Source organism: Desmodus rotundus, chromosome 10, assembly GCF_022682495.2.
Source record: "Desmodus rotundus isolate HL8 chromosome 10, HLdesRot8A.1, whole genome shotgun sequence".
Classification (NCBI taxonomy): Eukaryota; Metazoa; Chordata; class Mammalia; order Chiroptera; family Phyllostomidae; genus Desmodus; species Desmodus rotundus.
Window position 1 is genome coordinate 60,738,914 of NC_071396.1, and position 13,480 is coordinate 60,752,393.

General features: G+C 36.0%; 1 protein-coding gene across 1 annotated transcript in view; it reads left to right on the forward strand.

Annotated features, from left to right (window-relative positions):
* Nucleotides 1-13,480, forward strand: part of ALDH1L1 (aldehyde dehydrogenase 1 family member L1) — a 93,358-nt gene that overhangs the window by 43,291 nt on the left and 36,587 nt on the right. Inside the window, exon 10 of the mRNA XM_024580385.4 lies at nt 13,169-13,316. Within this exon, the coding sequence (XP_024436153.1) occupies nt 13,169-13,316 (148 nt within the window). The remainder of the gene's footprint in view (nt 1-13,168; nt 13,317-13,480) is intronic.

Below are 13,480 nucleotides of genomic sequence, written 5' to 3' on the forward strand. Positions count from 1 at the left end.
AGAGCTTGCCACAACCCGTCAGAGCCTCTGACAGTTTCAGATAAAGTTTCTCTCTGGATCTCTCCTAGGTGATGCTGGGAAGGTCTCTCAGCCATACTATAACACGGGGCAGTGGCAAGGCTCTCTCCCTGCTCCCTCCAGTGATTCTCAGCTTTGGGCAGGCCTGCTACCACGACACTGTTTCAGTCAGCACCTCTCCAGCTGTCTCTCCCTGCACCTGGAACTCATGGTTCCTGAACCGACCCACAGCCACCCTGAATCTGTGCAGCCAGAAGTGCTTGGGCAGTGGTGATGACAGTTTCTCTGTTAGAAGAGGCTGGGCCACTTGCCCCCCAGTGCCATGCAGGTGGGCAGGCTCTTGCCCACTCATGCACACTTTCCACACTCTTGTCCACATACACACTCACACACGCTCTCACTAACTCTCCACTGGGTTTCTGAGTTGATTGCTCTGTGGTTTAGCTGTAAGACCAGTCTGGATCTAGGAGGAAGTAGACAGAGCTTCCAGCTCTTCTGCAGCCATCTTGGATCTGAGTGTATCACCTTTGATATATCATTTGTTTCTACCAATTTGTCCATTTCATGTATGTTATCAAATAAAATACCAATTTGTTGTCACATAATTCACTATAGTATTCTCTAATGATCTTTTTCATTCCTGCGAAGTTGATAAATCTCTCCTCTTTCATTTATAATTCTAATAATTTGAGTTTTTTCTGTTGTTTTTTCTTGGTCAGTCAGCTAAAAGTTTGACAGCTTTGTTAATATTTCCAAGTTACCAAGTTTTGATTTCACTGATTTTCTCTATTTTGTGTTTCACTATTTCATTTATTCTTTAAAATTTTTATTGAAGTATAGTTGGCATTCAATATTATATTATTTCTAGGTGTGCAAAATAGTGATTCAACATTCACATATGTACCTTACAGTGTGATTACCGCACTAGGTCTAGGAACTGTCACTGTGAAAAATTGTTATATTATTGACTGTAGTACCTAAGCTGTATGCTGTATCCTTGTGGCTTATTTATTTTATGACTGGAAGTTTGTACCTCATATTCCCTTTCATCCTTTACACCCATTCTTCTACTGATGACCCCTCTGGGAACATGAATTTGTTCTGTTTCTGAGTCTGTTTTTGTTATTTTGTTTGTCTTTTTTTTTTAGATTCCACATCTAAGTGGTATTATAAGGTATTTGTCTTTTTCCGTCTAATTTATTTCACCTCTAAGTCCAATTGTGTTGTTACAAGTACCAAGATTTTATTCTTTTCACTGCTAGGTAATATTCCATTGTATATGCATATCAAATCTTTATTCATTCATCTATTGATGATTACTTAAGTTGCTTCTCTACCTTGGCTATCATAAATAATGTTGTTATGAACATTGTGGTGCATATATTTCATATATCTTTTCAAATTAGTATTTTTGTTGTCTTTTAATAAGTACCCCAAAGTGGAATTCCTGGATCATATGGTAGTTCTATAGTGGCTGAATCAATTTATAACCCTACCAACAGTGCACAAGCGTGCCCTTTTCTCCACATCTTCACTGATACTAGTTATTTGTTACTTTTTGAAGAATCATTTGGACAGGTTTGAGGTGGTATCCCATTGTTTTGATTTGCATTTCCCTAATGATTATTAATGCTGGGAATCTTTTCATATGTCTGTTGGCCATATGTAGTCTTATTTTGAGAAATGTCTATCTTCCTCTGCCCATTTTTAAATCAAATTGTTTGGGTTTTTTTTTTTGATGTTGAGTTATATGATTTTCTTACATATTCAGATATTAACTCCTTATTGGATATATCATTTGAAAATATCTTTTCCCATTCAGTACATTGTCTTTTTGTTTTGTTGATAGTTTCCTTGTGCAGGGGCTTTTTAATTTGATGTAGTCATATTTGTTTATTTTTGCTTTTCTTTGCCTTTCTCAAGGAGAATTATCTGGAAAGGTTTTGGTAAGACCCATGTCAAAGAGCTTACTGCCTATGTTTTCTTCTATGAGTTTCATAATTTCAGGTTTTAAATTTAGCCTTTAATCTATTTTGAGTTTTTTTATATATGATGTAAGAAGTAGTCCAGCTTCATTATTTTGCATGTGGTATCCAGTTTTCTCAACACTTGTTATTGAAAAGACTGTCATTTCTCCATTGTGTATTCTTGCCTCCTTTGATTAATTGACCATATACATGAGGGTTTATTTAAGGGCTTTCTTTTCTATTCCATTGATCATTGTGTCCATTTTTGTGCCAGTACCATACTTTTTTACTTTTTACAACTCTATAGATTAATTTGAAATCAGGGAGTATGATACCTTTAACTTTGTTCCCTTTTCTTAAGATTTCTCTAGCTATTTGGGATCATTCAGGATTCCATATAGATTTTAGGATTACTTTTTCTACTTCTGAGAAGAATGCCATTGGTATTTTAATGGGTATTGCACTGAAACTATAGATTTCTTTGATGGTATGGAAATGTCGATGATATTAATCTTTTCAGTCCATGAGCACAATATAGCCTCCCAGTTATTTGTGCCTACTTCAATTTCTTCAATGTCTTAAGAGATTTCAGAGTAAAGATGTTTCACTTCCTTGGTTAAATTTATTGCTAGGTATTTTATTCTTTTTGATGCAGTTATAAATGGAATTGTTTTTAATTTATCCTTCAGATCATTTGTTATTAGTGTATGGAAGCACAATGGATTTTTGTAGGTTAATTTTGTATCCTGCAACTTCACTGAATTAATTTATTAGTTCTAACAGGTTTTTTTTTTTTTTTTTGGTGGAGTCTTTAGGATTTTGTTTTAATCCTCACCTGAGAATATGTTTATTGAGTTTAGAGAGAGAGAAAGGGAAACTGAGAAAGACTGATGTGAGAGAAACATCAATCAGTTTCCCCCATATGTGTCCCACCTGGAGATTGAATTCGCAACCTAAGTATGTGCCCTGAATGAAGGTTGAACCTGCAAACTTTTGGTGTAGGAGATGACACTCCAACCAACTGAGCCACTCAGTCAAGGCCTAAGATTTTTTATATATAGCATTATGTCATCTGCAAATACAATTTTACTTTCTCCTTTTCAATTTAGATGCCTTTATTTCTTTTTCTTGTCTCATTGCGACGGTTAAGACTTCCAATACAATATTGAATAATAGTGGTGGAGGTGGATATCTTCTTTTTGAACCTTATCTTAGAGGAAATGTTATTAGCTTTTCACTGTTGAGTATGATGTTAACTGTGGGATTGTCATATATTCCCTTTATTACATAGCAGTAAGTTCCCTCTATACCCACTTTGTTGAGAGATTTTTAAAAATCATAAATGGGTATTGGATTTTATCATATGCTGTTTTTGCATCTCCTGTAATGATCATATGATTTTTATTTTTGGTTTTACTGATGCAGTATATCATGTTGATTTGTGGATATTGAAACATCATTTCATCCCAGGGATAATGCCCACTTTATCATGGTGTATAATTACTTTAATGTGTTGTTGAATTCAGTTTGCTAACAGTTTGTTGAGAATTTTTACACCTTTAGCTAGACTCACTAAGAAAAAAAGAGAGCCCAAATAAATAAAATAAAAAATTAAAGAGAAGAGGTTACAACCAACAACACAGAAATGCAAAGGGTCAACTTCCGGCCAAGACAGAGGCGCAAGTAGATACACTTTGCTTCCTCACACAACCAAAAGAAGGACAACAACAAATTTAAAAACAAAAAAATAGCCAGAACTCTCAGAACATCGAACTGTATGAAAGTCTGACAACCAAAGAGTTAAAGAAGAAACATTCATTCAGACTGGTAGGAGGAGCCTGGGCAGAGAGGATGTGCAGCAGGGAGAGGACTTGCAGCAAGGCAGTGGCTGGCAGACCAGGTGGTCCCACATTTGCATGTGGATAAACTGGAAGAAACAACTGGGGAGGAACAAATGAGGAGCGAGACAGAACATGCAAACCAGGGTTCCAGCAAAAGACAAGAAAGCCTCAAAACCTCTGGATGTAAAAACCCGTGTTTGTTGTGTCAGCTGGAGAAAGTCCAAGCCTCACAAGAGAGTTCATTTTAAGGACCCACAGGGTCAAAGAATGTATAAAAACCCACCCACTTGGGAATCAGCACTAGAAGAGCCCAATTTGCTTGTGGGTAGCAGGGGAAGTGACTGAAAGCTGGCTGAGAACCAAGCAAGAGGTATTGTTCACTCCCTGACCCCTCCACCATATAAAGTGCTAAAATGCATCCATGTGGATTGCCCTGCCCCAGCAAACACCTAAGGCTCTGCCCCTTACAACTTAACAGGTGCTCTGAGACAGAGAAATATGGCCCAAATGAAAGAACAGATCAAAACACCAGAAAAACAACTAAGCGATGAAGAGATAGACAACCCATCAGATGCAGAGTTCAAAACACTAGCAATGAGGATGCTCACAGGTTGAGTATGGTCACAAAATAGAGGAAAAAGTGAAGGCTATGCAAAGTGAAATAAAGAAAAATATGCATGGACCCAACAGTGAAGGAAGGAAACCAGGACTCAAATCAACAATTTGGAGCAGAAAGAAGACATAAACATTCAACCAGAACAGAATGAAGACACAAGAATTCAAAAAAAATGAGGACAGGCTTAGGAACCTCTGGGACAACTTTAAACATTTCAACATCAGAATCATATGGGTGCCAGAAGGAAAAGAAAAAGAGCAAGAAATTGAAAACTTATTTGACAAAATAAGGAAGAACTTTCCAAGTCTGGGAAAGGAAGTAGATTTCCAGGAAGCCCAGGAAGCTCAGAGAGTCCCAAAGCAATTGGACCCAAGATTGCACACTCCAAGGCACATCATAATTACATTACCCAACGTTAAAGAGAAGGAGAGAATCTTAAAAGCAGCAAGAGTAAAGGAGGCAGTTACCTAAAAAGAAGTTACTGTAAAACTCTCAGTTGATTTCTCAAAAGAAACCTTGCAGTCAAGAAGGGGCTAGAAAGAACTATTCAAAGTCATGAAGGGCAAAGACCTACATCTAAGATTACTCTATCCAGCAAAACTATCATTTAGAATGGAAGGGAAGATAAAGTGCTTCTCAGATAAGCTCAAGTTAAAGAAGTTCATCATCACCAAGCCCTTATTATATGAAATGTTTAAGGGACTTATGTAAGAAAAAGAAGATGATCAAAAATATGAACAGTGAAATTACAACAAGCTCAAAACTATCAACAACTGAACCTAAAACAACAAAAGCAAACTAAGTGAACAAGTAGAAGAGGAAAAGAATAATGGAAATCGAGATCCTATGGAGAGTTGTCAGTGGGGGGTTTAGAGGGAGAGGGAAGAAAGGAGAAAGGTACAGGGATTAAGAAGCATAAATGGTAGGTACAATATGGACATGGGGAGGTTAAGAGTAGTGTAGGAAAAGGAGAAGCCAAAGAGCTTATATGTATGATTCATGGAAATAAACTAAGTGGAAGGGATGCTGGTGGGAGGAGGGGTGCAGGGTGGAAGGGAATAAAAGGGAGAAAAAAAATGTGTCAATTGTAATAGCATAATCAATAAAATATACTTTAAAAAGGAAAATAAAGAAGAAATGCAAGGGGTCATTAAAGAATACTATAAACAATTATATTAGATAACATAGAAGGAATGGATAAATTTCTGGAAACATGCAACCTTCCAAAAATGAACCAGGAGGAAACAAAAATCTGAACAGAATGAGTAGTAACAATGAAATGGAACAGTAGTCACAAAATCCCAACAATACAAGAAACTACAAAGCAGTATTAAAAGAAATTGAAAAGGGCACAGTTAAATGGACAGATATTCAGTGTTCATGGATTGGATAAATCAACATAGTTAAAATGTCCATATTACCCAAATCAATATACAGATGTATGCAATCTTCATTAAAATCCCAATGACATTTAAAGAAAAACCAAAAAGAACCATCAAATTTATATGGAATCACAAAAGACCTCAAATAGCCAAAGCAATCCTGAGAAAAAAGAACAAAACTGGAGGTATCACACTCCCTGACTTCAAATTATACTACAAAGCGATGGTGACCAAAACACCATAGTATTAGCAGAAAAACACAAATGGAGCAATGAAACAGAATTGAAAGCTCAGAAGTAAACCCAGATGTATATTCACCAATATTTTTTGCCAAAGGAGCCAAAAATATACAATGGAGAAAAGAAAGCCTCTTCAATAAATGGTTCTGGGAAAATTGGAAAGGCACATGCAAAATAATGAAACTAGACTATACTTTGTCCTCATATACAAAAGTTAACTCAAAATGGATCAAACACTTAAATATAAGGTCTGAAACAATAATTTACATGGAAGAAAATATAGGTATGAAAATTATGGACCTTGGTCTTAGAGAAGATTTTGTGAATTTGATCCCAGGGTCAAGGGAAGTACAGGCAGAAATAACTGCCTGGGACTATATCAAACTAAAAAAGCTCCTGCTCAGCAAAAGAAACTGACAAGAAAACAAAAAGACCAAAAGCCAAATGGGAGAAGACATTTACAGACAACAGCTTCCACAAGAGGTTAATATCCAAATTATACAGCCTAAGTGCCCATCAGTAAAAAAGTGGATCAAAAAACTATGGAATATTTACACAATGGAATACCATATTTTTCAGACTATAACACACACCAGACCATAAGACAGACCTAGGTTTTAGAGGAGGAAAATAGGAAAATAAACCACACTCCACTGCCACCACCCCGCCCCCCGCCAGCAAGTCAGGTAAGCTACATTTGGAGTATAAGACACACTCCCATTTTCCTCCCAAATTTGGGGGAGAATGTGTGTCTTATAGTCTGAAAAATATGGTACTACACAGCAGTAAAAAAGAACTCCTAACTTTTGCAACAGCATGGATGGAACTGGAAAATACTATGCTAAGTGAAATAAGCCAGTTGGTGAAAGACAAATAGCATATGATCTCATCTATAAGAGAAATCTAATGAACAAAATTAACTAATGAACAAAATAGAACCACAAGCATAGAAACATGGAACAGGCTGAAAGTGACCAGAGGGGGTGGGGGAGGGAGATAAAAGTGGAAAGAAGGGGAAGGGACTAGTCAAAGAACATGTATGAATGACCCATGAGCATGGGCAACTGGACAACATTATTGGAATTGATTGTGGATCAGGGGGTGGGATGGGCGGAGGAGGGCGAAGAAGGAAAAATTGGGACAACTGTAATAGAATAACAATAAAAATGATTAAAAAATAAAGAACTCATACCACTCAACACCAAAGAAGCAATCCAATTAAAAGATGGGCAGAGGACCTGAACACACACTTTTCCCAAGAAGACATACAAATGGCTGACAGAAATATGGAAAAAAAAAACCCTCAACTTCACAACTTATTAGGAAAATGCAAACCAAACCTACAATAAGATACCACCTACACCTGTTAGAATGCCTATTATCAACAAGACAAGTAATAACAAGTGTTGGCGAGATTGTGGAGAAAAATGAACCCTCACTTACTGCCGGCGAGAGTGTAAACTGGTACAGACACTATGGAAAATAGTATGGAAATTCCTCAAAAAATTAATAGAGTTACCAGATGACCCAGAAACTCCTCTTCTGGATATCTGCCCAAGAAATTGAAAACATTTATTCACAAAGATGTATGCACCCATATTCATTGCAGCATTATTCCCTGTGGTTAAGAACAATCTAACAATAGCCAGAGGGGAGTGGGGAGGGGACAGTGGGGAGAGGGGTTTACAGGAACTACTATAAAGGACACATGGACAAAATCAAGGGGGAGGGGGAGGTGGGGGAGGGAGGTGGGTTTGGGTGGGGTGGGGTGGAGGGATGAGGAGAAAATGCAGACAACTATAATCGAATAACAATAAAATGTTTTAAAAAAATTTAAAAAGACATGGAAACAACTGAACTGTCCTTCGATAGATGATTAAATAAGGATATGCTACAAATGTACAATGGAATACTTGCTCAGCCACAAGAAAAGATGAAATACTGCCATTTGCAACAGCATGGATGGGCCTTGAGACTATTATGCTAAGCAGAGTAAGTCAGACAGAAAAAGTTAAGAACCATATGATTTCACTCATATGGAATATAAAAGTGAAAGCAACAAATGAATAAACAAAAAAGACAAAACTTCATAAATACAGTGTGGTTGTTAACAGAAGGTTGGGGAGTGGAGGAGTCATAAAGGGTAAAGGGGGTCAAATATATGGTGACCGAAGGTGATTTGACTTTGGGTGGTAGGCACACAATGCAATATGTAGGTTGTGTCATAGAATGTACACGTGAATGTATATAATCTTACTAACCAATGTTACTCCAATAAATAAAAAATAAACAAACAAAAACTCCAAACAGAAGCCCAGGACCAGATCACTTCACAGGCGAATGATACTAAAAATTTAAAGAATTAATATCCATCCTTCTCAAATTACTCCAGAAAAAATCAAAGAAAAGGGAATGCTTCCAAATTTATTTTATAAAGTCTGCATCCAGTACCCTAATACCAAAACCAGACAAAACCAAAAAAAAGAAAGAAAAAAAGAAAAAAAAATATTACAGATCTATTTCATTTATTTCTGTTCTAATCTTTATCATTTCCTTCTCTCAGCTAGCTTTAGCTTTACGTTGCTTTTCTTTTTCTAACTACATGGTGCATAGTTAACCTATTGACTCGACATCTTTCTTCTTTCTTTTTTTTATTATTATTATCTTTTTTTCTTCTTTTTCTTTCTTAATGTATGCTTTTACAGTTAATTTCCCTCTTAGCACTACTTTTGTTGTGATCCATAAGACTTGGTATGTTGTGGTTTTCTTTTTCTTTGATAGTATTTTATAGTTTCTTTGTGATTTCTTCTTTCACCCATTGGTTGTTTAAGAAAGTGTGATTTAGCCCTTGCTGGTGTGGCTCAGTGGACTGAGCCAAGGCCTGTGAACCAAAGGGTCACTGGTTCAATTCCTAGTGAGGGCACATGCCTGGATTGCAGGCCAAGTCCCCAGTAGAGGGCGTGTGAGAGGCAACCACACCTCGATGTTTCTTTCCCTCTCTATCTCCCTCCCTTCCCCTCTCTAAAAATAAATTAATAAATAAATTTTTTAAAAAGGAAAAGTGTTATTTATGGTATGATCTCATACATGAAGTCTTAAAAAAAAATAACCCCACAAGAACAAAACCCTCCAGACTCATATCAAAAGAGATCAGATTTGTAGTTACCAGAGGTGTGGGGTAGGGGAGTTTGGGGAAGGGATTTTGGAGGTAAGTGGTTAAAAGGTACAAACTTCCAGTTAAAGATATATAAGTAGTAGGAATGTAATGTACAACATGATGACTATAGTTAATGTTGTTGTATGACATATAGGAAAGTTGTTAAGAGTGACTAAAAATTTTCTTTTTATTGTATCTAAATGAGGCAATGGATGTTAACTAAACCTATCATAGTAATCATTTTACAATATATGTAAATCAAACATCATGCCCTACATCTTAAACTTATGCAGTGATGTATATTAATTATTTTTCAATAAAACTGGAAAAAGTTAAAAATTTCAAAAGAATGCATATTTAATTTCCACATATTTGTGATTTTTTGTTTTCTTTGTGCTATTGATTTCTAGTTTTATTGCATTGTGATAAAAAAGATACTTTATAAGATTTCAATGTTTTAAAATTTATTAAAACTTGTGTGGCTAACAAATGAATTATCCTGGAGAATATCCTATGTGGACTTGAGAAGAATCTGAATTCTGGTCTTCTTGGGTGGAATGCTCTGTATATATACAATTGATTTATAGTGGGGGGGGGTTTGTTGTATTTTTTTCCCATTACCATTTAGCCCCCTTATACCTCCTTTCCCCCTGGTTTATAGTGTTTTCTTAAGTCCTCTATTTCTCTCTCTTCTCTATGGTTTTCTATTTATCATTCAAAGGTGGGCACTTATAATCTATTATTATAAAATGTATATTTCTCTCTTCAATTTTGCCAATTTGGGGTTTTTTTTTATTATGGGGCTGTGTTTTTAGGTGTGTGTATGTTTATAATTGTTATATTCTCTTGTGTCAAACTTGTTATCAATATTATTTGTCTCTTTTAAACTTTTTCAGCTTAAAATCTATTTTGTCTGCCAAAATGTAGCCACCCCAACTCTTTTTGTTTACTATTATATCTAAAGTGAATCTTTTGTAGTTTATGGATGGATGCTGTTTTTTATTCGCTCTTCCATTTCATTTATCCAGACTGCTGATAAAGAAGCATTTACTTGTGGCATTTATTAATTTGGATTTTGTATGTGTCATATATGCCTCAGTTTTTCCATTGCTGCTTTTTTTTTGATAGTGTATAATTTTGGTTCCCTTCTTATTTCTTTTTAGTTATTTTTAGTTACCACCTTGGAGATTATAATTAACATTTTGACCATATAATAACTAGTTAAAATAATACCAGCTTAGTTTCAATAGTGCGCAAACACTCTACTCCAATGCAACTCTGTCCTTCCCCCTGTATATTGTTATTGTCACAGATTACATCCTTATGCATTGTATAGCCATTAATGTAGAACTTAACTTACTGTTTCATGCATTTGCCTATTATATTACATAAGACAAAGAGAGAAGTTATATACCATATCAAAATTAAAATACTGCTGGCTTTCACATTTATCTATGTAGTTACCTTTACCAGTGTTTTCTTTTTCCTTTTTTATGGCTTTGAGTTCGTCATTAGTGCCCTTCATTTCAGCTTGAAAGGCTTCCTTCAATATTTAGTGTAGGACAGGTCTATAAGTAATGAACCCCCTCAACTTTTGTTTATCTAGAAATGCCTTAAGTGTCCCCTTCATTAATTCTTGATTGATTATCAATTTTTTTCAGGACTCTTTATCCCACTGTCTTTGTTCTTTGGGGTATTTGAGGAGAAATCAACTTTTAATCTTATTGAGGATCCTCTGTATGTGACGAGTCACTTCTTTCTTGATGCTTTCCCAGTTTCTTCTTTGTCTTTGCATTTCAGTGAGTTGACTGTAATGTGTCTTATTGTGGTCCTCTTTGAGCTTATCCTGCTTGGAGTTCATTGAGCTCTTTGGATATGTATATTCATGTTTTCTCAGATTTAGGAAGTTTCTAATTATTATTCCTTAGAAAAGTTTTGGTTTCCTCTGGAACTCCCATAATGAGTATGTTGATATGTTTTATGATGTCCCACTGGTTTTGGGGGCTCTATTATTTTTATACACTCTTTTTTTTTTAATCAGGTCTTCATAGTAGGTAATTTCAAATTCACTGATTCTTTCTGCCAGCTTAAATCTGCTGTCGAACCCCTCTAGAGACTTTTTACTCCAATAATTTTACTTGTCAGCTTGAGAATTTGTTTGGTTTCTTATTATAATTTCTATCTCTTTGTTATATTGTCATTTTCATATATCATTTTTATGATTTTCTTTAGTTCTTTGTTCATGGTTTTAAAAAAATCATTGGACATATTTAAGACAGTTGATTTAAAATCTTTGACTAACAATTTCAGTATCTATTCTTCCTCAGGATTTTCTGTTTTAAATTCCCATTTTCCTGTGAAAAGACTATACTTTTCATATTCTTGCTTTTTTGGTTTAAAACAATATTTTGAGTATTATATTGTGATACTTGTGAAACTCTAATTCTCTCACTTCTTAGGGTTTGCAAAATCAAGCTTCTTGAGGGCTGGTGCCATTCATTTGTGACTTATCCAAACTTTTTTTAAAAAAACAAAGTGGGTATTTCTTGTGTATAGTCAGTTATTAAAGTTTCTATTGTGTTATCTCTACAGTCAGCCTGTAACCCAGCAAAGATTTTGTTAAATTTCTGGCTCCCCAAAGGGAAACAAAGTAAAACAAACAAAAACAAATAAATGTACTGCCTCTTTAAATCCCAGAGAAGCTGCTTCAGCCTGTGGAGATTGAAACAATGACTGCCAGACTTTGTGCTGGCTCCTCAGTGTTCAGTATCAACACTCAGAACACGTAATCTTGAGTTACAAAAGACGGAGTGCTTATTGCCTACCCTGGCTCCAGCCAGCTGCAACCAGGAGTGTGGCCTGCTTCCTGCATGGCTTCCTGCCACAAAGATGAGAGATAAGAGATGGCAGCCAATACCTCACTGAAAGGCTGAAATGCACTGAAATTTACTGACATTTACCAGCTCCTCATCATGCTTTTCCCTGGATACTGCAAGTGTTCACTTGACTCCAGAGTTCCAAAACATTTGATTCAGACAGTTCCTACGAGTTTAATAACTATTTAGGTGGAGGGATGGACTTTTGGAGCTTCCTACTCTGTCATGTTCTGTCTATATGAAGGCATTTATTTTGCTTGGGTAGATGCCTAAAAGTGAAATGGGAAGCATATGTTTAATTTTTAAGAAACTGCTAAACTGCTTCACAAAGTACCATTTTACAATCTTACTAACAGTTTTATAAGAGTTCAGTTGCTCTACATCTCTACCAGTAATTGGTATGGTCAAGTTTTACAATTTTAGATATTCTAATGAGTATCTAGCCATGTCTCTTGGTTTTAACTTGCATTTTCCTGATAACTAATGATGTTCAGCATCTTTTCATATGTCATCCCTGTTTCTTTGTTGGTAAAACAACTGATCAATCTTTTGAGCATTTTACTTAGATTGTTTTTTTCTTAGTGTTGAATTTTGAAAGTTTGTTATATATTGTGAATAAAAGTCCTTTATCAGATATATGATTTGGAAATATTTTCTCCCAATCTGTGGCTTATTTTTTCATGTTTAACAGTATCTTTTGAAAATTATTATTATTGATCTTATATTAGTTATTATTAATAGTTGGATTATCTCATTTACTCATCACAAAATAGTAGTGGAGCTATTATTATTCCCATATTACCGGTGAAGAAACTGAGACTCAGAAGAGTTTGTCACTTGCCCAAGGTCACAAATTAGGAACTGTTGGAGCCAGAACTTGAAACCAGGGCCTTCTCAGTCCATGGATTGGGATCTTAACCCCAATTCTAGACTAATATTCATGTTTTAGGTGCTGGGATGAAGGTCTCTTCTGGATAAATGTGCTTGGCACCACCACCTCTGCTGCTAAAAGAATGCATGTCTGCCATGCCTCTTTCCATGGTCCAACTCTTTAAAATCTCCTTTCCTTCAGACTGGTAGAAGAAGTGAAAGAGCTGTGTGATGGTGTGGAATTAGAAAATGAAGACATTTACATGGCAACAACCTTCAAGGACTTCATCCAGTTGTTGGTGAGAAAGCTGCGAGGGGATGACAAAGAGAGCGAGTGCATCATTGACTACGTGAGTTCTGGGCTCCTCCACGTGGGCATGGCTCTGTAGACACCTCAGGCATTGACATCTATGGATCCAAAATGACACATGGGGGAAACCTGGATGAATAAGAAGGCAGGACCCCCAAGAGCCCATCCTTCAGTGTCCCAAGCTCTCTCTGTCAGCTCTGGATA